This window comes from Plecotus auritus, assembly GCF_963455305.1.
Source record: "Plecotus auritus genome assembly, chromosome: 4".
Classification (NCBI taxonomy): domain Eukaryota; kingdom Metazoa; phylum Chordata; class Mammalia; order Chiroptera; family Vespertilionidae; genus Plecotus; species Plecotus auritus.
Window position 1 is genome coordinate 189,038,656 of NC_137775.1, and position 22,722 is coordinate 189,061,377.

At 52.8% G+C, this 22,722-nt stretch overlaps 1 protein-coding gene across 3 annotated transcripts in view; it reads right to left on the bottom strand.

Annotated features, from left to right (window-relative positions):
* Positions 1-358: 358 nt before the first annotated feature.
* Positions 359-22,722, bottom strand: part of DOCK4 (dedicator of cytokinesis 4) — a 217,007-nt gene continuing 194,643 nt past the window's right edge. For 2 of the 3 annotated variants that reach the window (XM_080666770.1, XM_080666769.1), the window contains 11 exons: positions 17,016-17,192; positions 14,530-14,613; positions 13,657-13,776; positions 12,971-13,092; positions 12,300-12,420; positions 11,121-11,202; positions 10,855-10,964; positions 9,998-10,070; positions 8,191-8,304; positions 5,598-5,659; positions 359-2,899 (listed from right to left, as the gene is read on the bottom strand). In XM_080666770.1, the coding sequence (XP_080522896.1) occupies positions 2,462-2,899; positions 5,598-5,659; positions 8,191-8,304; positions 9,998-10,070; positions 10,855-10,964; positions 11,121-11,202; positions 12,300-12,420; positions 12,971-13,092; positions 13,657-13,776; positions 14,530-14,613; positions 17,016-17,192 (1,503 nt within the window). In that variant the 3' untranslated portion in view covers positions 359-2,461. The remainder of the gene's footprint in view (positions 2,900-5,597; positions 5,660-8,190; positions 8,305-9,997; positions 10,071-10,854; positions 10,965-11,120; positions 11,203-12,299; positions 12,421-12,970; positions 13,093-13,656; positions 13,777-14,529; positions 14,614-17,015; positions 17,193-22,722) is intronic. The other variant, XM_080666771.1, reaches the window with a different exon arrangement.

Consider the following 22,722-nt stretch of genomic DNA (forward strand, 5'->3'; position numbering starts at 1 on the left):
AGACGCTGGGTAGTCGATGCGTTTTGCAGTGTTTCTCCACTATGTTTCCCACGTTGGGCGGTTAATCTGTTTTGTGCCAAGTTTTCTAATGCAAACAAACTTGATGGTTCTGATTAGTCCCATGAGTGGCCAGCCCCCTGGTAAATTTCCCTTCTTACCTGACGTTAACCTACTAGTACACTGCTGCCTTCTCACCCTTCGTTCTTACAGCATAAGTAAGCGTTGTAGGTAGAGGAAGCGTATCAACCAAGGCAAAACCACAAGAAGACAGGATCTACCAACCAAGAAGTCTGAAATTTTCACCATGCTATGAGCAAATTTTCACTATGCTGATGACAGAAAGAACGACAGAAATAGCAAGATTAATCAGGTAATTTTATTTAATATTCACCATTCAGCAGCAACCAGTAGGAACATCTGAGCTAAGATAATCTCTTGCAGTGTTTGCTATATAGCTGCTTCAGACATACACCCACAGGATCCACTGTTCATTGCATTTTTTTTTTTAATGGCTTCAAGAGCAAATAACATTGATTTATACTGTGCCCAAGCACTAGTCAACAAATCTGTCAAACTACAGAGGAAAAGGAAATCAAAGAAGCTTTGTTATCTTATGCAGGTCACCTTACTTAAGTGGAGGGGTTTTCTTCTTTAAAGCAACAGAAGTACAGAGCTTCCTATATATATATATATTTTTAAGAGTATGATTACAAACACAGTGTTATCATCAAAAGCAAAAGCTAGTTCAAGAAATTTCCGACTGCAAAACTTGCAAGATACAAAGCTAAAATTTATATGTTCCTCTTCTCAATTATGAATACCTTCACTAAACATAAATATTTTAACATATATTAATTTTTCTGACATTCAAAAACTGGAAAGTCAATATGGCAGAATTATTGTTAAAAGCACATATGTACAAATATTCTTTTTCCATACATAAAATATTTGGCATAATTATAACACTCATACTGCATCCACAACTGTTTGCTTTTATTTTTTTCTGTTTTTTTTCTTACACATAATGGTATCTCTTATTAAAATTAACCAGTTATGTACAAAAATACTTGAACATTTATTATAGAAAACCTCTATAATCAGCCTCAACAGCATACACCTGCTGAATGGGTTCATCAAGGGAATATAAAAAAGTGGTCACTGCCTTCCAGGTAAGCCAGCCACAGCGAACACAGTTAAACTAAAATGAGCTTCCCAACAAAAGAGGGAAATAGTGAACAGCATGAATTTAAAATACAGTTCATCTCTATGTCAAGTGAGTGTTATAAACAGGCAGAAAAGAAACAAAACACAGACACAAAATACAGCACTGCACACAAGGTGCTTGGCTCGTCCCGACAAGGGGGCCGTGCTCCCAGCTAGGTCTCAGACCCTGGAACCCTCCCCAGCCGTCTCCCCTCCCCCGGCAGGGCCCAGGGGCAGCTCTGCTGGGAGGGGCGGGGGGCGGATCTTCCCTTTTGTGCAGGATTGAAAGTGAATGCCCTTGCCTCCTGAAAGTCCTCCTGCCATTCAGTCATGCTAATATGTTTTCTCGAAGGGGCTTTTCTTCATTTACGCCATCGATTTAATACTGTCCTGTATTGATTCCTGAATGCTCCTTAATGAGACCCATTAATTCGGGCCTGCTTACTACATGGGCATCGGCGCTTCTCAATGACCCATCTGGCGGCGGAAGCGATCGGGTGAGGAAGCCAGGCTTGGCTTCGGGTAAACATTTCTCCTGGGCTCTGCTCCTCAACCCGCGCCCCCCGCCTCGCCTCATCTTGGCTCTGAAAGGCAAGGCACCTTGAAGGGAAGACCAGTGGACACTGTGGTGCAGGGGGACTAATGACCGGCCAGCCAGTTCCCAAAGCCGAACCTGAAGGACGCAGCCAGCTACTGTATGTCACAAGCAACCTCCAGGAGCAGGTGTCTCCACAGGGAACCATTCCCAGCCCCAGCAGCGCCCCTGACGCCTGCTGTCTAACGGCTTCACCTGTCAGCCCCAGGGGCCTGCCGGCGCCAGGAGCCAGGAGCCAGGAGCCAGGCCTCTCTCCGCTTCCCACAGGCTTGCCCGGGAGGCCCATGGCCGGATGCGCATCGCCTGGGCCAGCTTTCTCAGGGCATCAAGTATTCGGTAAGAAATACGCAACATTCCCACGCGTCGTATTGCTCGACAATACTGTATTGGCTCCAACATGAAACATGTAAAAAGGGGAACATAGAAAGGTACAAAAGTCTTGATCACTATTGACTGCCTCCAACGAGCAGGGCTGACAGAGCTCCAGCCACCGCTGCCCCCCGGGGCCATGACGTTTAGTATTGTGCAACCGGACAACCAGCGAGGTCAATCCTCTCCCGAAGGACAGGTCCAGCGAGTAAAGTGCCGACACTCCCGTCTCCTCGTCTTCCTTCACCTCCTGTAAACGCAGCGGGTTCATCGCAGGGGACACAGAGAAGGGACTCAGAGCTGCGAGACCTTCCTGGGCAGGGGCCGGGGCCGCGGGCCGGGCTCAGTCCTCCGGGTCCCGTTCTCCAGGGCGCTGGGGCGCGCGGCCAGCGGCTTGGGGGGCAGCGCGGGCGGCTCGGGGGTGACGGGGATGGACAGGCTGTGAGGTAGCGGGACCGGGCGCCGCACAGTCCGCTCGTAGACGCTGTAGGGCGGGGGCGTCTTGCTGTCCTTGCGCAGGGGCTCCTCAGGGGTGCCGTAGCCGGACCCCGACCCGGGCGCAGGCGCCGATGGCTCGTTCACCGGGTTCTCGAAGCCAGAGATTTCCGACGCGCTGCACCGGCTGAGCGAGGAGATGCCGCTGCTGCAGCTGCCCGACAGCACCGGGGAGTTGGAGAGCAGGCCCGATGAGTGGTACTCCACCGGGGAGGGCGTGAAGGACTGCCCGGGGCCCTGCGAGGAGGACGGGGCGGAGAGAGAGGGGAAGTGAGGGGGACCCACAGAAGCCTCACACCCTGGGAGGGGCGGGGTCACACCCTGTGATGGCTGCAATGCGCACCCCCTGAATGTGGGCATGGAAGCCCTGACCCCAGCACCTCAGAGGGGGTGTCTTTGGAGACGAGGCCATTACAGCGCTAGCTACCTTAAAAGGAGGCCCAGGGTGAGCCCAAATCTAATCTGACCGTTGTCCTTAGAAGAGGAGGAAACTTGGACCACCCCCAAAGCCAAGCACACAGAGCAAAGACCCCTTGGAGACGCCAGGAAAGGGGGGCCTGGAAAAGCCACACCCACACCGGGCAAGGCCGTGACTTCCAGAGCAGGAGAATAAATTCTGTGGCGTAAGCCAGATTTCTGGCATTTCATAAAGAACTGGAAGTTCTGGCAACAATAGCTCAGTGTCTCACTTCTTGAAGCTGAGCAGGGGCTGCTTCCTGCCACAGGGGCAAATTCTTTCCTTTGCCACAGTCCCCACCTGGCCACAAGATCCTCCCCGACTCCCTCTCTGCGTCATGGCAGCTGGCTAGCCCCCTGGCACCCGCACGTGCTCATCCCTAACTGGTGTCCTGAGGAAAAGGTGGTCTGTGGAGAGCGGGTCCCTGGGGCAGGCTGCACAGCAGCGCTCCTGGGGCCCTCGGGAGAAGATCAGCAGGTGCAGGTCCCCCAGTAAAGGAACCTGGACGGATTCGTCCAGCCCACTGTCTTCTAAACAGGTGTGGCCGTGGACCTTTGTTTGCGTTCATCACAGAATGGCCAATAAATACAGTGTTCTAGGACAGTGGTCGGCAAACCGCGGCTCACTAATTAGTCAACAGAGTCAAACTCTGTTGACTAATGAGTTTGCCGACCACTGTTCTAGGAGGTAACATTGGGACACACACACACTTTGAAAAACGTCCTCTTGGACCGACTTGACCTTGGTCTCCCTTTTAAAACAGAATGATGCGGGGAGACACAAATCCTCTCACTTAGCGGGGCCGGGAATGAAGCAGGGCCCATGGAGAGGTCCCAGCGCACTGATGGTTTTGGCCAAAATCAGGCAGGAGAGCACAGCCAGTCTTAACGGGGTTACTCCATTTAGTTGCTGAAAAACACCTCCCTTTAAAGCACCACCTGCATGCTAATCACAGGGCGAGGAGCTTAGGGCAGAGCGCCCTCTCCTGGAGCCCGGGAGTCCCAACACGCGTCCAGCCACTCCTCAGACCCCACTGTGACCATGTGGCCATGGAGGTGGGCAGTGAGGACCATGCAGGTCTGCTGCATAGCACTATCCACTCAGCTATTTCAACATTTCCATCCCTCTGTTCTTTTAAGAGCCAATCTCTAAGACTCAGTCTTATTACTGCTCTGCAAAATCAAGTGAAAGGTGCAGGTACTGGTCCGTAGCACCGCGTGGGAGGGAGCGGGTGGCGAGTGGGAAGCTGTGGAAATGCCACAGCCACGTCGCTTCCCTCCCGTCACACCGAGACCACAGCCTCCGGCTGCCGAGCAGACACAGGCCGTGGACTTTCTCGGTAAGCGCTATGGCGCGGAGACAAAACCAAGGAATTGGCACTCTGTCGGAAACGGGGCGACGTCAACGAAATCAGGCTTCTCTGCGATTTCCTCTTCTTGGTTTCGTGTTTCAGATTCTCGGTTTCTGTGAGCAGCTGCTGCATCGGACAGCTCAGGACCTGCTTTCCTTTGATGTTACCTGGAAACATCTCCCCCTCGAAAGGGACAGGGAGCGTGTGGGTCCCCGTCACTCCGGTGCGAACTCGTTCTTTCCACTGCAGCTGCCTCGGGGCAGCAGCTCCGGGCACCACGCCCACGCGGACTGGCAAGCCTTGCCCTCAGCCTGACGCCCTGCCCTTGGACAGCTGCCTCGACCTCCACGAGGGACTGTGTCTGCTCAGGATGTTCAACAGCCCTGCCTACAGACCCGGACCAATGTTGATCTTTAACGCTTTAAAAGGTCATTGCACGGCCCGGTTCTGCATGAATGCATTCGAAAGTCTTGGCAGAAAATAGGAAGAGAGCCCGGCCAGTGTGGCTCAGTGGGTGAGCATCAGCCTATGAACCAGGAGGTCAGGGTTCGATTCCCGGTCAGGGCACAGGCCCGTGTTGCGGGCTCGATCCCCAGCGTGGGGCGTGCAGGAGGCAGCCCATCGATGATTCTCGTCATTTATGTTTCTCTCTCTCTCTCTTCCTCTCTGAGATCAATACAAACGTATTTTTTTAAGAAACAGGAAAAGAGAAAACTGGGTTTGGCTCGTCAGAGTGGGCGAGGCTGACGAGAAGGCAGAAGGCCCAGGACCCTATTCCGGACGCCTGGATCCTGATGTTGATTCGAGGTTCGGTGGGTTTTAACGCCTCTTCAACCCGGGGCGGGCCCAACATGTCCTAGGAGGTGACGCTGGGACTGTATTTCTTCCCTAACTCGGCGTCTCTCTCCAGGCCGCACACCCTCCCTGGTGCCATTTGTGAGCGAGGCTAATAACGGGAATGCGGCTGCCCAGTGGAGGCGGCGCCCCCAGGGAGAGCCCAGGGCTGCTCCCTCCCCCCATCCTTGCCCTGCCCCCTGCAGACGAAAGCCCTGCTCACAGACCAGGGGGCTCCTCAGGGGAAAGGGAACAGGGGCCCAGCCCAGGCTCAGTTAAAGGAGAGCCCGTACCTTCAATGGAGACCGCCCGGCAGGTGAGGGGGAGACCGGCGCCGTGTGCCTCGCAGGCGAAGCTGTGAAGAGAGAGAGTTTCAATTCAGAAACATGGGGCGGTGGACCCCCACGCGTGCCCTCTGAGTGTGCAAACCCACACAAGTGGCCCTGGGCAGGAGGACCTGGACAGGGCGTGGGGTTGCTGGAGACTAACGACACCTGCCCCATGTCGGCGGCGTCCCGACTGGGAGAGGAGTGAAAAGCCACATCCGTGCGGGATGCGTAAGCTCAGCGGCAGGGCCCTGGACAGGCCACCGTCCCCTCCATTTCCCCAAAGCCCAGCTGCTTCTTAGCCGCTTCCCGTTTCAGAGGTGCTTGTGGGTGTGGGGGGCCGGGAGGGGTCTCCACAGATGCTGCTGGCTTGGGAAGCCCAGGTCGCTGGGCAGCACACACTGACTAGGTCCAGGGGCACACAGACCCCAGCCTCCAACTGCACCCCCGCCCCCCACTGCGAACCGTAGGAAACCCTTGGCCACGTCCACGAGCCCCCTAATGCCTGTACTCCGGTCCCCCTTGGTCCCCGGGATGGAGGATGGGGGTGGGGGAGGGGGGCGGTGCCCTAGATTTCCTCCTGCCCGCTGGCCCAGCCCCACTTGGGGACCCTGCCCGTGGATGGATGAACTGCTCTGTGCACTGCTGTGGGTCAGTCTGTTCTCGCCAGCAGAGCCACGCACACCGAGTCTGCGTGACGCTGCCCCTCGGCGAGTGCAAACCTCTTTCCTAATTCCACCAACACGGGGTCCATGAGTTTGGGGTTTACTGCTGTTGTGAGCTGCCCGTGTCCCCCCGGCTGTCATGGGAGGCTGATAACGCACAGGAAACCACAGAAAGGCTGAAGCGGAGACAGACAGACAGTCCAGACACCCCCGTTCCCCACAGTGAGCACAGATGAGGACAGAGGAACACCAGGGAGGATCTGTGCAGCAGGGAGGCAGCCCGGCCACGCTAACCCGCAGAGGTAAGTCCCCCGTGGGCGCTGGGCCCGGGGTCAGGGAGGGTCTGTCATCACACCTTACTGCTGTCGTATGCTCACACCAGCGCTTGCTGTGCTAGCCCAGCCCCGCGGGGAGGCCGTGGAAGAAGTGCAGGCCGCACGGAGCCAGGCTGCGCCCGGGACCGTGGCCGTGGGCGGCCAGAGCTCGGGCCTCTCCCGGCTGGGAGTTCAGGGAGCCTCCTGTGCTCCTGCCGCCCAGGCTCACAGCCGCTTCTCAGGAAGGGGTCCTCGCACGGAGCCTAAGCCAGCCCCGCCAGGACCTTCCTACAGGTCTGAACGGGCCTGGGAACCGAACCGGCCCTGACTGACAGCTGCTGAAATGCTTTCCAAGTTCCCCCTGCAGCCACACAGCCAGTTCAGCAGCAGAACACGTCAGCTGGTGGCCGTCCTCACCCGCGGGGCCGCAGTGACACCCGGGTGCACTTCACAGCTAAGCCCAGTGGTCCCCGCGCTGCTCAGAGCACTCACAGCCTTTCAAACCCGCTGGTGGCTGCGGCAATGACAGGAAGACCTGGCAGCAGAGCATGTCATTTTAAAAAGAAAGGCTGCCCGGCCGGCGTGGCCCAGGGGTTGAGCATCGACCTATGAACCAGGAGGTCAGGGTTCAATTCCCCGTCAGGGCACATGCCTGGGTTGTGGCTCAATCCCCAGTAGGGGGTGTGCAGGAGGCAGCTGGTCAATGATTCTCTCTCATCGATGTTTCTCTCTCTCTCTCCGCCTCTCCCTTCCTCTCTGAAATCAATAAAAAAAAAGTGTAAATAAATACATAAAAAGAAAGTCACTTTCCTCTTCTTAGTAAACAAAAAAAGATGCTAAAATGCAGCAAATGAAACGGATCCTCCAGAAGAGTCCACAGAGGCAGTGGTGTCATATTTCCTCTCACCAGGAGGCCGGGTGTATTTATAAAGTTTCAAAAGGCCTCTCGACATGCGTTAAGTGTTGGGAAGACTGTGCCCAGCACCAGGCAGGGGAGCTGGCAGAGCGGTCAGCCCCGCTCAGCGCCACCCCCGTGGAGGTCACTGAGCAAAGGGCTTGTACAGGAGGACAGGGGCCCTGTCCCTGCTGTCAACTCGCAGGCAGCTTCCCCCACCATCACTGTCAGGGGTTCTTGAAATCTAACCCAGGCCTTTGAGAAATGATCGAATCCGGTCCTCTCCTGGCCGCAGACAGCGTGGCAGGGGGTCGCTGTCCCCACCCGCCCATCAGAGTTAGAGTCAGCCAAGCGCCTGTCTCGGGGCCACCTGCAGCGCTGGCATCAGCTCCACACGACAGGGAAGGAAGCAGCGTGTCAGCAGAGGCTGCTGAGGAGGAGGTGGCTAGGAGGGTAGGGCCAGCCGCAGTGCGCGGAGAACGTGCTTGTCTGGCCATAGAGCTCACGAGGAACGCAACGTAGCAGGAGTTCAGCAAAGAGAGGGACATCGCCCACGAACGAGGCAGCTGCTGAGGCTCCCCCCTCCAGCACCACCCCCCTGCTTTTCTCTGCCCGACCCACAGCGGGAGCGGTCGGCATGGTGATTATTGCATGGAAGCGACTATGCACACGCGGCGTATACCCACCCGTCAGTGCGGGCCGTGGAGGGACAGGGGGCGAGAGGAGCCTCCCGCTCCCCGCCAAGCTCCTGGCCTCCTTCCCACTGTCCAGGCTCCAGCTGCTGGGGGTGGGATTCACAGCTGGAAGGGAACAACACAGCTGAAGCACTCGGCCCTTCGGACCCGAGACCGCAGAAGAATCAGCTACCCAGAACGAAAGAAACCAACTGGGTTTAAACGCACATGCACACACACGCACGCTAAGGCCTGGCCCTTTCTTGGCCTGCCTCCTCGCCATGGGAGCTGACGTTTACCTAGGGGAGACTGTGTCTGTTCACTGCACTCACAGCCACACAGAACCACAGGCCTCGCACGTAGCGCAGAGCCTTAATGAGAACTACAAACCTGTTCAGATGCTAGAGAGCGGACGAGGAATGCAACCACTCCACTATTTCAAAGCTCAGTCTTTCGTAGGGACTTAGGGGCACGTGGCACTTGAAAGGGGGAAGGCGATGACGAATGACAAGCTAATACTCTTGTCGGCAGAATTACGGGGAAGGGACAGGGCGGGACAGCCTTACCGCAGCGCCCTGCGGACTGGACCACTCTGAGAAAAGGGCCCCAGCTCCCGAGATCAGCGCACTAACGAGGTACGTCCTACAACGTAACTTGGGCTGCGGCCGGCATCTTCCTCTCTTCTGGTTTGCCTGCTGCCCGCTTCAGTGAGATGCAGAAGTGTGGAGCCGCCCTGACAGGAAGGAGGCTAGATGCAAAGCGTTACCAACAGCGCTGTGCTGAGGGTTACCGCAGGCCTGGGAGAGTGCCGCAGCTTGCTCCCCGCGCAGACACTGCCCCCTGGTGGTCGTGGCTAGGGTGTCAACATTTTGCCACCAAAGGTCCGCGTGCGTTTAATGGGAGGCAATGACCGCTCTTGAAATGCTTTTCCTCGGTGCCTCTTCAGTTTGTTTCTGTGTTTTCTTCAGAAGCAGATGAGGAAAAGGCCGTTTTCCTAAATTCTTCAGACACAGATCAGTATCTGACGCGTAAGATGAAAGCCACGTTGGTTTTAAAATAACCGGGGCTGCGGCCTCACCTGTGTGGGTCTCCCGAGGACAGCTGGATTTCTGTGTTGGGTCCTCCACGACAACACAGCCCAGTTCTTAATGAGGGTGGTGACTCCAGCGCACTTTACGGGGACAGTTCATTAGTGACTCCTGATGTTGGGCCGGTGGGACCGCTGGGCTCTGTGAGGCTGTCCCTGAGAGAAGCCAGTGGGGGCCTTGCTCCCCCAGCCCCCCACCCCGGAAGTCCCCCACTACGCTGCACAGACTGATACTAGTGGGCTGCGCGCTGCAATGCACGTGTTTGCTTCCTTCGTGTGACCTGGAGGCAGGGGGCACTCCGTCATGCACTGGACTGCACCTCTTAAACAGTATCCGAGTCACCACACACGACATGAGCTGGCAGAGGAGCTGGCAGAGGAGCTGGGCGAGGGCAGTGGGGGGCAGGGACTTGTCCGGGAGGAGTGCTTCCTTTGCGGAGCATGCGGCCTCCTGGGCACCTCCGTCTCAGGAAGGCAGGGCTGGCCTCGGGGCCTCACTGAAAAGCCACTTACCAGAGGAAGCCCTAACTTGCTCAGGCTCTGCTGTTAAATCCGACAGAAATACAGCGTTCAGAGACCGCATCGGGAGCCCCCGTCCTTGTTCACCCCCTACAGGGCACCTCAGTCCCGACCCTCTAGACCCGAGACCTGCCTTCCACACAGACACGCAGACGAGGCAATGAGGACAGACAGGCCCGCACACAGTCCAGGGCTGATGCTGGTGCTGCCTACCTTTCTCGGGTGCGGACAGGTTCGGGTCGCTGCGCGGCAAGGCTCCGTCTCCGATGTGATTAAAGAGCAGCCTCTGGAAGGGACAAGGATCTGTGGTTACGGCGCGACAGGCTGACTTGGGAGAACTTCCAGAAAATGAGAGGATGAGCTCATTACGAAAACTTTTTGTTCAAAACAGTATTTTGTACGATTTCGGAGGCCCCTAGGAACCAAGAACTAATTATATGTAAGGGGGAAAGGGGAAGAGCCTTCGGTTTTCACAAAGAGGACAGTGTTTCAAAAGTTCAGCTTAGATTTTAAATAAAAATGGTAGATAACTCTCACAGTAAAGTGTAGGAAAAAACAAATGGTAAGTAGCAGATGGGTTGTGGTGCTCTTTATAGACACAAGTGCTGCCCTGGCCAGGTGCTCAGTTGGGCAGAGCGTCCTCCTGATACGCCAAGGTTGCGGGTTCGATCCCCAGTCAGGGCACATACAAGAATCAACCAATGAATGTATCACTAAGTGGAACAACAGGTCAATGTCTCTTTCTCTTTCCCTCTTCTTTTCCCTTCATCTCTCTGAACTCAATAGAAACATATTTAAAAAAGAAAAAACAGAAACGCAGAGTCGACCAGAGAGGGGAAACCATTCTCGCTTCCCTCTCGGCTTTACTGCTCAGGCAACACCACTGTCTCCTGAGAAAGTGGCTGGGAAATTCCCGACAGGCGCAGACCCCGGTTCCCTGGCCCCCACGGGCGGGACGCGCCATCTAACGCAGCCCACGGGTTGCCTCTGGCAGCCACCGCGTTTCTTCAGGGACGTGTGAGCCATTTCAGACCCTTCCTTGTCTTCTGGGGTCTCGGCCAGAGGGTTACCTGCGAAGGCTCCACGGGTGTGGGGTAGATGGCGCTGCACGGCCGCTCCCGGGGGGACAGGCAGGCGTTCTCGCGGGAATGTTTGTGTTTGTCGGACAGCAGAGGAGAAGCTGGAAGAGGGGAGGGACGGTCAGGGAGGGGCGCCACTGCCTGCAGCAGGGAGCTGAGTGCCACGGCTGCGGCCACAGACGGGGACACAGAAACCACGGCTCCCGGGCGCTGGGCGGCTCCCGGGGCCCCGTCCGCCCACCGCACCCGGTTCTGACCTCTGGCACTCGATGGCGCAGAACTGGTCACATTGGGCGAGGCGGAGTGGGTGGAACTGAGGCTTGAGGTAGACGGGCTTGGCTGTAACACAGGGAAGCTGTTATCACAGGCTGTTCAGAGGCTGCGCAACACGGACATGTTCAAAACAAAACCACTGACGTGTTTTTTTTCAAATTAACCAACAGAGAAAAGGCCATATAGACATGTAGAAAAATCTGACTGACTCAGACTGATACGAAGACCTGTCTGAATTAATCCAGCATTTGAACCGTGGCTGGTGTGGCTCAGTTGGTTGGGGGGGTCATCCTGTGCACTAAAAGGCTGCTGGTTCGATTCCCGGTCAGGGCACATGCCCGGGTTGTGGCTCGATCTGGGACAGGGGGCGTGCAGGAGGCATCAAGGTTTTGCTCTCACACTGATGTTTTGCTCTCTCATTCTCTCTCCCTCTCCCTTCCCCTTTCTCTAAAAATCAATTTTAAAGAGTATTTATTAAAAGAAAAAGAACTAGAGATTTGGACGCCTGCCCAAGGCAGGCATTCGTGCTGGCCAGCTACCTCTGTGACTGGGGACCACTGGCAGGCCACCTGACTGACAAGCAGGACACCGGCACGTAAGCAGGCGAGTGCTTCTACGAGGCAGAGAATGCATCTTCCCACTTTCTCCAAAAACGTGTTCAAAGGACGTATTCGGCAATATGAATGGGGCCTCTTTTGCAAGGACAGTGGAAAGTCCAGCTTGGAGGGTTGTTATAAATGCCACGTTAGTGGCGTCTAAATAACATTTTTTGTTGCAAGAGCTACACTAACTCTAAAATCCTAAAAACTATTATTTTTTCTTTGGCAAAAAAAAAAACACAACTCTTTATTGCAGGATTTTCGGACAGACCTAAGGAAGGGATTTATAATGGACCCGTAAACAATGTATCCTCAGAGGGGAAAGGCCACTTAGAGATGCTGAGAGGCGGCTGTGCGATGACCGGACCGGAGGGGCTCAGAGCGACGGCCCGCGCCGGGCTCTCCCGGCTCTGCAGGCCCCAGAGACCAACGCCGGTGCTTGCAGGTTGCCCTCCAGTCACGGTCTCGCTCCCAGGCTCTACCCAGCAGCACCGCCCAGAGGAGGCAGGCTGGGGATGGAGGCGGACACGCGTGACAGAAACAGACAGAACGCGAGTCCCGCACCTGCATGTTGAAGACCTCGTCGGAGCTCTCCGACTGCCCCGTGATGTTGCTGACTTCAGCGGAGGCCTGTGAGGACAGCGACGATGAAGAGTACCGGTTGACGGCCGGGTAACTTAGCGGGCTGGTGGGGGGCGGGGAGAGAGGGGTGGGGGGAGAAATGGCCGTTAACTCAGTCTTTGAACTGTGCTTTATCCCATGCTGGCTTGGTGTCAAACCAAAGGGAAAAAATATCCACCCTAGACTGGCCAGTGTGGCTCAGTGGTTGAGCGTCAACCCATGAACCAAGAAGTCCCCGGTTAGATACCCGGTCAGGGCACGTGCCCAGGTGGCGGGCTTCGTCCCCAGTACGGGGCATGCAGGAGGCAGCCGATCAAAGATTCTCTCATCACTGATGTTCCTATGTCTTCCTCCCTCTAAAGTCAATAAAGACATTAAAAAAAAAATCCACCTGATTTGGCGTTCCCTGTTTGCCTCAATCTAGTCATATGTTTGTGTGTATTTACTCCTCATGCTGTGGATGGCTCACCAGTAGCAGATGCCTGCAGCTGCCTCACAAGTTAATGATTTCATTAAGAAGTAGCGGCTTTGACAAACTGTGCGAGAAGGAGCGGACCATTCCAGACCATCATGCGGGGGTGCCAAAGGGTACGAGAACAAAGAATATGACTCACCTGCGCCTGGGAATTACCCGGGAACCGTCTGGGCTCATGGAGGCGGGCGCCGAGTTCCGGCACACACGAGGGCTTCCGTTAGGAAAGTGGACTGGGCTGGCTTGTATGTAAGCAGAGAACTCCTAAGAGTAATGCAGAAAACCCTTTAGAAGAGGAACCGTGTGGGCAATATAACCTATGTGATATTTCAAAATATTAGACACGCGTACTGAGTATCTTGAAATCTTTACGTAGGGCTATTATGGTAGGTTTCAGTATTAAGTTTTCTTTTTTAAAAAATATGTTTTCATTGATTTCAGAGAGGAAGGGAGAAGGAAAGAGAGAGAGAAATTTCAATGATGAGAGAGAATCATTGATCAGCTGCCTCCTGTACATCCCACACGGGGGACTGAGCTCACAACCCAAGCATGAGCCCTGACTGGGAATTGAACCCTGACCTCCTGGCTCATAGGTTGACACTCAACCACTGAGCCACACTAGCCAGGCTTCTTAAGCTTTCTCTCGCTTTTTCATTTTCCTAAAAGCTGAGCGTGACCAAAAGACAGCAATGCAATTTTAGTATCTGAGGCTCCCGGTCAGATGGTGCAGTGTGGTAGAGGCACCACAAGATGTCACTGTTGACCACCTCCTCGACTCTCTGAAAACAGCTAAAGGTCAGAGTGCTGGGGCGGACACTATGTACCTACCTGTATCCCTAGACTCGACTTCATCATGAAGAACTGGTCCACCAGCTTCTTGTGAAGGGGTCGCATGTCCTGAGGTACAAACTTCTCATGCACGGCCAAGCCAAACTCCAGAATCTGTGCCTGGACAAACACACAGAGAGAGAGTCCGCATGGAAGAGTAACTCCAGGGGTGCCTGCTGGGGTCAAGCACAGTCCCCACGCGGTCTGCATGCATTCGCGCCAATTCCTCTCAACCCAGCAGGACAGGAGCAGTCCTTCATGGGCAGGCAGGGGCACAGAGGCTCAGAACCATCCTGCGAGTAGAAGACACAATGGGGATCCGGACCGTGGTCTCTGAATCCAAAGACTCGATGTTCCTGCCACCCCATGTATCTCAGGTCTGTAATAACCTTATAAGCAGTTACGTGTCCCTTTGGCCCCTCCTGCGCTTTCCCAGATGGGGCGGGGCTGCCCTGTTAGTAGGATAGGGCGCTGTTCCCTGAGGGATCGCTTTTCTGGGGGCACCCCCTTTCCCACGTTACTCTTCTCTCCCCCCTCAGGTTCTTCTGTGCCCATCCACTGCCCCCCAGATTTTCAAAATCCATCAAGGAGGAAGTAGGAAGTGCACAGGAATTCTATGCTAGCTGCTATGCCGCTTGTGTTTGTTATAAGGATTCTTCCTGTTCACTCACAGCGTAACCAGGAACCGCTCCTAATGGAAACCAAGGCTTCCTGCCACCAGGATCCCCCAAAGAGAGGAACATAAACCTTCAAGTTTCCTTTGTTCAGCTATCAGTAGTGATGCATTCCTTTGAGGAGAGTAGCAGCTGTCACTGCCCCTTGCAGCCCTGCCTGGCCACGCCCCTTCTCTGCCCAGCCATGCCGCTTCCTTACCTGCTCAAGCATCAGCTCTCGTAACCGGGCAATTTTCTCTCCGTCTTCAGGGTGACTTAAGATATACTCCTTGACAAAGAATGCCTAGGAAGAGAAGGAACAGTCATCGTACTTCGGGAGAGTGACAAAGGAAGGGAGAGACGCTGTTGTTCCTAACGCTCTGGTCTCTGTAAAGAACAGCACCGCTGTGAGCCAGGACACCACTGTACACCCTGCTTGGGGAGCAGGTGGAGGGATGCCTCGTGAGGGCGGCTGGTCAGAATGGAAATGTAAGGAACGGACCTCCGAGGAAGAGCAGAGATTGTGTTAAGTATTTTTGATAAAACAAACAAATAGTAAAGCCAAATGAGTAAGATTTATGGCATCACACTCTGAAATCAGTTGCCTTAAGGTTCAGTGTGACCAAGGTGCTGGCTTCCGCTTCCAGTTGTGCCTCTCTGTTGAGAACTAAGAGGGCAGGTACACAGTCGACTTAGGCATCTCCTAGACAAGATCACACTTCTCTATGCCATGAGCCTCCCTGCGTAGGTAGACATCTGTTAAACATGCCCTCACTACTTTTATTCGTCCAAGCACACACTTACACACACACACTTTTATCCTCAAAATATCACATGGACACATGGAGAGATGATGCCTCACAAACGATGTGTTTGCTCTGCCTAACAACAGCCTCCGTGCCAATGGCAGCCCGTGCTAGCAGGCTGACGCGTGCATATTTTGAACAAAGATTCCTGAAACCTTGAGAAATCACCTCTGAAATTTTTCAAACAGCAATTCCTAACCCTCACCTCTTTTTTAAAATAAAGTATATATATACTAGTGGCCCGGTGCACAGGTTCTAGCACATTGAAAGGAAATGAATTAGAAGAAATATTTTAATATCGCTATTCGCCCTTTCTCTATAAGAAGTGTCAGAGATTAAAGAAAATCAGTAAAATGTATATGAAAATAATATATAAATTGATTAATAAACAGTAGCAACATGATATAACAAAGACATATAAAAACAAAAACATGATATAAAAACAATGACTGATAAATTGATTGAACTTATTCTAATATCTCTCTGGATACCACATTAAGAGTGAAAACACTTTCAGAGTGCTTGACTAATTTCCCTTGTGATGAAGTATTTGCAACTTCACCCACTCTTCGCACCCGAGAGAAAGCAACATATAACTGACCATGTCTGAAAACGGGTTCAAGTAGGAATATTCCTACTCTGTCTAGAGTTTGTCCTTGTGATTTATTAATAGTCATCGCAAATGCTGGCATCACGGGAAACTGTCTTCGAATTAATTTAAATGGGAGGCCAGTGTCAGAGGGGGACAAATTAATTCTTGGAATCAGAACAACCTCTCCTTCTGCAGATACTGTTAATACTTCAGCTTCCATTATGTTAGGTTGCAATCTTTTGATAATAAATCTAGTACCATTACAAAGACCCCATTTACTATTAAGATTTCTCAGTAGCATGATGATTGCACCTACTTTCAATTTTAATTTATGACATGGCATTCCCAAAGTAGTAATACTATTAAGAAATTTGATGGGAAATTTTTCCTTTTCAGTATCATCCGTTGTATCAATGGAATCATCACTCAAATACGTGTGGAAATCTCCATCGAGTATATCCAACATTTCTTCATTTACTTGATGAACATGCTCATTTTTTGGACAAAGAATCACACATTTAGATATATTTTTAATATTATCTATAGATATACTAGTTCTAAAAGTAGCTTCAATAATAGGTCCATTACAAATCACTTCATGGGGGATTTCAATAATACCCATTCCTAAATGAAAACTGCTTTCAAGTTTACCATCTCCAAGTTTTACTAACCGTCACTGTAAGCAGAATCCTCTGATCTCATATTTGTTTTAAGAGACAACTGTCTGAAACATCCCCAAACACTACAGTACTTTAAACTTGTTTGTACTATGGCTGATGGCACAAGACGGAGACATTTCAGAGGTATGTTGTGCCAATAGATGGTCTTCAGACATATTCTGTCAACAACGCTGCTTCTTTCAGCTTCAGAGTGTCAACAAAAACAACCAAATTCACGATCGACAATGACAGAGCGAAACACACGTGCAATTGGTGCTAGTGAGAGCTTTATATGTATCGCGCATGTGCAAGTCAACGTTTATTTTTAAATTGCCAGTGCGCGTCACAGGTACCGGCCGGTTGGTCAGCCAGTTGGATGGACGTACTATTGGTCCCTTAGCCTTTTATATATTAGATTTTTTTTTTTTTATTGAGTTCAGAGAGGAAAGGAGAGGGAGAGAGAGAAACATCAACGATGAAAGAGAATCATTGTTCAGCTGCCTCCTGCACGCCCCACACTGGGGATCAAGCCTGCAACCCAGGCATGTGCCCTAACCAGGAATTGAACTGTGACTTCCTGGTTCAACCACTGAGCCACGCCGGCAAGGCACCCTCATCTTTTTTTTTTAATTCATTTTTACACTCTCACCTCCTGATACCGGGAGACTCCGCCGTTGACGGCAGCATCGATAACTCCGTTCAGGCACATGGTCAGCGGGTTGATGTTCTGCATCTGCCGGGTCTGACACTGGCTGATCAGAGTCTTCAGCTGCTGGTTCTTGTTCTCCAAAACCTCAATTGCGTTCTCCAGGGGCGTCATCTCCACCTGAGGAGCCAATGAGCACAGACATGTGCTGGAGTCTGAGACACTCAGGGAGACAAGAGGACATTACCCAGGGTTCCACGAGCAGGGCCCCACCCCTTTCCCCACCCTCTCCCATTCATACCTCTCCCAGGGCACCCAGTGGAATAGATAAGGACTGTGAGATAAATCAGCTGTGTTAGTAAAGTCTAGAAAGCGATGGTGATGATAATCATTGCGTGAAACTCGGTTTGGATCATCGGTAATCGGTAATTATATATTAGCACTGCAACAATCAATGTAATCTTTAAAAGAAAAAAAAGTCACGCGATGACTTTTAAACCGCGGCTTTTTTTCCTTCTGAAGGGCTAAACGTTCAGAGCACATTACTGTCACCTGTCTAGATGCTTCTGAATGCAGAGCACCATGGGGGCACAGAGACACGCGTGCCGCTGCCGAGTGCAGGGGCTGCCAGCCCTCGGGAAGATGGGTCATGGACCCGCATGGACCACACCTGCACGTGCCACATCACCACAAGGTGCACAGGTGGGACACAGTGGGAGGAATGGAAACAGGATAGTCATACAGGCCCCGGATCTGCGTGTTGAAGGACAGCCAAAGAGAACCACAGCGAGATAAACTTTCTAGGCAACATGTGACGCCTAACGTGAAAATGAGGCGCGTGCCAACAGGCTGTACTGTGACAGTATCGTCACTGACACTGTCTCTGAAGGCAGCTGTGCTCACCACTATCCGCCCACGCTGCAGGACTGACCCTGTCTCTGAAGGCAGCTGTGCTCACCACTATCCACCCACGCTGCAGGACTGACCCTGTCTCTGAAGGCAGCTGTGCTCACCACTATCCACCCACGCTGCAGGACTGACCCTGTCTGAAGGCAGCTATGCTCACCTCTATCCACCCACGCTGCAACTGACACTGTCTCTGAAGGCAGCTGTGCTCACCACTATCCACCCACACTGCAGGACTGACACTGTCTCTGAAGGCAGCTGTGCTCACCACTATCCACCCACGCTGCAGGACTGACCCTGTCTCTGAAGGCAGCTACGCTCACCGCTATCCACCCACGCTGCAGGACTGACCCTGTCTCTGAAGGCAGCTGTGCTCACCACTATCCGCCCACGCTGCAGGACTGACACTGTCTGAAGGCAGCTGTGCTCACCACTATCCGCCCACGCTGCAGGACTGACCCTGTCTCTGAAGGCAGCTGTGCTCACCACTATCCACCCACGCTGCAGGACTGACACTGTCTCTGAAGGCAGCTACGCTCACCACTATCCGCCCACGCTGCAGGACTGACACTGTCTCTGAAGGCAGCTACGCTCACCGCTATCCACCCACGCTGCAGGACTGACCCTGTCTCTGAAGGCAGCTGTGCTCACCACTATCCGCCCACGCTGCAGGACTGACACTGTCTCTGAAGGCAGCTATGCTCACCACTATCCACCCACACTGCAGGACTGACACTGTCTCTGAAGGCAGCTGTGCTCACCACTATCCACCCACGCTGCAGGACTGACACTGTCTCTGAAGGCAGCTGTGCTCACCACTATCCACCCACACTGCAGGACTGACCCTGTCTCTGAAGGCAGCTGTGCTCACCACTATCCACCCACACTGCAGGACTGACCCTGTCTCTGAAGGCAGCTGTGCTCACCACTATCCACCCACGCTGCAGGACTGACCCTGTCTCTGAAGGCAGCTATGCTCACCACTGTTCACCCACACTGCAGGACTGACACTGTCTCTGAAGGAATGTCGGCCAAGCTCTCAGCTGTGAAGTCCTTCCAGCTTACAATTCATGTACCAGTTCTTTCAGTTAAGGAAACAAACCAGCGTTTCTGAAGGTCGCTTAGATCAGTGGTCGGCAAACTGTGGCTCGCAAGCCACATGCGGCTCATGAGCCGCGGTTTGCCGTTCTGTTGACTAATGAGTTTGCCGACCACTGGCTTAGGTCATTCTAAACCGACACCGAAACCTCTAGAATCATCTGACGATGTCAATTAACACTGTATATTCATCCGAAGGCACTCTGCAGAGAAGGACGGACCCACTAGAAGTAGGTAACTTGTACCAGGTTAGCTGGCAGAGAGCCCAGGTCCAGAGTATTTCAATCCCTTACAAACCACTAAGAAAAAGGCAAACCACCCAATAAAAATGGGCCAAAGACTGAAACAACCACTTAACAACGGGAAAATCCAAATGGCCAGTCAACATATGAAAATGTGTGGACTCTCATTTGTGATCAAAGAAGTAAAAAGTAATACTACAGTGATATACTACTCACCACAGCCAAAATAGCAAAATTAACTTGACGACAGCAAGTGGATGTAAGAATGTGACCAACAGTCTCTCAGTTCCTGCTCTTGGAAGTTCTAATTGGTTCGGTCACTTTGGAAAACAGCCTGGCATTACATACTAAAGTCAGTGATATATTTATTTTATGATCCTGACATGTGTACAAGGAAACATGTCAAAATGCTCATAATTGTCTCCCAAATTCATGTGTCCATTTGACAATAAAATGCACAAGTATAGTGTGGTATGATCATACAATGGAATAGTACACAGCAATAAAAACTAACTTCAGTCATATGTAATAACATGGACTAACACTACAGATAAAAATACCGAATCACAGAAGTAAGTTCCAATGGGATACATACAGTACGATGCCGTTATGTAAAGTTCAAAACCAGGCAAAACTAAATTGACTGGTTTATACAGGATGCACTAGGCAAGGGAATGGATACCATAAAAGGGAGGGTAGTGGTGAGACAGGCCATTAAGCCCCAACCACTGGTATAGGGAAACTGATCGCTAAACAAATGGCCAGGCAGTTCACAGCAGAAACAGGTCACCTCCCTAGAGATAATATCTAGGCCTGTATTTCAGCTCCAGACCCAGAAAAGCAGCCAAGGTAAGATAACATACCTTGGAATATCTGAGTAACCCCTTTTTCCAAACCCTTCAGGGCACGATCTCCCCACAGAGCCAAAGCCACAGATGCCCTCATTGTTGAGTTCATTGTTGACTGTTAACTATTCTGCACCCACCTAAGTAAAAGAAGTATCTATTCCTTTACTTTTTATTTCATCTCAGAGGTTTCCCCATTTTGCTTTCTCCTACCTCTCTAATCTATCACCAGTGGATTTCATGTAACTTCCTTTTTAAAAAATATATATTTTTATTGACTTGAGAAGAGGGAGAGAGAGATAGAAACATCAATGATGAGAGAGACTCATTGATCGGCTTTCTCCCACATGCCCCCAGCTGGGCATGTGCCCCAAATGGGAATCGAACTGCGACCTCCTGGTTCAGGGGTCAATGCACAACCATGGAGCCACACGGGCCGGGCATCGTGTACCCTCCTTACATCTTCCCCTTCTATCCTGACGTACAAAGTAAGTGGTAAAACTGCATTCTCTGGAGCATTTCCTCAGTCCACTGAGCTTTTCCTTCCCGCCAACTGTCATCAGTTTGACTCAGATAAACACATAAAAGTTCCTTCCGGTTTGGATACTCACACTAAGTGAGATAAAGAGCATAACTGGGCTTACATGCCATCAGGTCAGGGTTATCATTTTGGAGCCCAACTTTCGGAAACACCTTTTGGTTTTCAGAATCTTTTAGATTTTGGAGAGGTAATGAGGAGTTTCAGTTCAGTTTGGCATGTATGCATTGAGGGCCTACTATGTGTGCCTGGTCCTGAGGACCATCTATAGCAGGAGTGAAAGCAGGAAACCAGGAACGTGAATGCAAGGTGGGAACCTGCCAGGCAGCGGGAAGGAGACAGACAGGAGTGGGCTGTGTTCAGGGAACAAAGTGGCCCGTGAGATTGGTTCTGTTGGACAGCTTATAAGGCTGCCTGTTCCAATACCGTGGGCGGCTGCTTGAAAGGCTTGTGTTTAGTAATGCTCTTCTCCATCTCATCTAAGCATGCTCCTTTTCATCAGAGGTGTACATGCACACACACGAGCGTGTGCATGCCCGTGTGCACATGCATGTACTTGTGTGCATGTGCGAGTGTGCATGTGCGCTTGTGTACGCATGTGGGTGCATGTCCATGTATGTGCACGCACGTGTATGTGTGTGTGCACATGTGCTAATGTATGCATGCATGTGCGCCTGTGCAGGTGCATGTGTGTATGCATGTGTGTGATATATTCAGGGTGAATACTACTGTGAGATGCACAGAACTGAGCGCTCTGGGCAGAAAGGAGCGGCCTGCTGAGTCATCAGGGCGGTGGACGGCTGGGAGCATTTCTGTGGGCTGGGCCCAGGCCCTTGGGAAGGAAGCACAACAAGGAGACTTGCGGAGCTCCATGCGGGCAGCCTCTCCTCTTCCACGGAAAGCACCGGTGCACTGTGTAAGCACCCGCTTGGGGATCTTGGCCTCCCCCTTCACGACCACAACTGCTGTGGGTTTGTAGGGAGCTGCCTGCATTCTCTGGCACTGCACAACGAAATGCCATTCGATCCCTGCGTAACGGAACGTGATGAACTGTGGATGGTGTCAACGCGGAGACTTCAGGTAGGACAAGCCATTGTCAGGAGACTGTTTGGGCAGGCGCTGCTCTTGCTTACCCACCAGCAGAGCGGGCTTGTTCACAAAACAAGCAAGAGATGGAAGGCTGTGCTCACTACCGGCCCATCTCCTATCACTGGAGGAGGGGGGCAGGCAGGGCTGGCAGCGCCCCAATGTGGATGGGGGGGGAAGGATGCTAGAATCGCAGGGCTGTGGCTGACACCCAGGTGCCGTGGGCTTGCAGAGCAGCTAGGGCAGCAGGGCGGGGTCTCACAGGATGTGGCCACCATCAGCAACGGCTCTCCCTGTCCCACCCTGGGGACCGGAGCTGGGGGCATGACTTATACCCCGAGAGCTCTTGGGTGCTGGGTTCCAGGCTCTAATAACCCCCACAGCTCCCTGGCTGGCACTCCTCTGGGGCTGCTGGGAATGTCTGGAGACTCCCATGCCAGCATCCTGCCACTGCGGCCTCCACCCACATGGACTCACTGTGCGGCCGACACTGAGGTACCGCCACATGGGCCTCCTGCTGCCTAGGAGACTGAGGCTCGAAGAGATGGCATCACTGGCTTTGGAGTCAGAAAACCCTGTGTTCAAGTCTACCCTCGCCATCTTGTTATAGGCCCTCCTGCAAAAGCTTTCCAAACTGGTGAGAGGAAGGATAAGAGTGCGTAGCTCATGGCCTGGCCCTGGTGCCTGAGTCAGACACTGTGATGACCTTCCTGGCCCAGCCCCCAGGGATCGGATCGCGAAGGCTGTGCAGCTACAGTAACTAGGAGAGTGGAGTCCAGTTCCTCCACCTGCGGGGCCGGTGCTGGTGTGTGCTGAGGCTTGGGGACCGCTGAGGACCTCTCTGGCTCCCTGGACGAGGACAACAGGAATGCCCTCCTGGAGCCCTGGTCACAGTGGACAGTCTCATCCACACCCACTCACTGCTCTGAGGGCTTCCGGAAACTTCCAGTCTAAGGCAGGAGCACCTCATCCTGGCAGGGTCCCAGGTGAGCAGC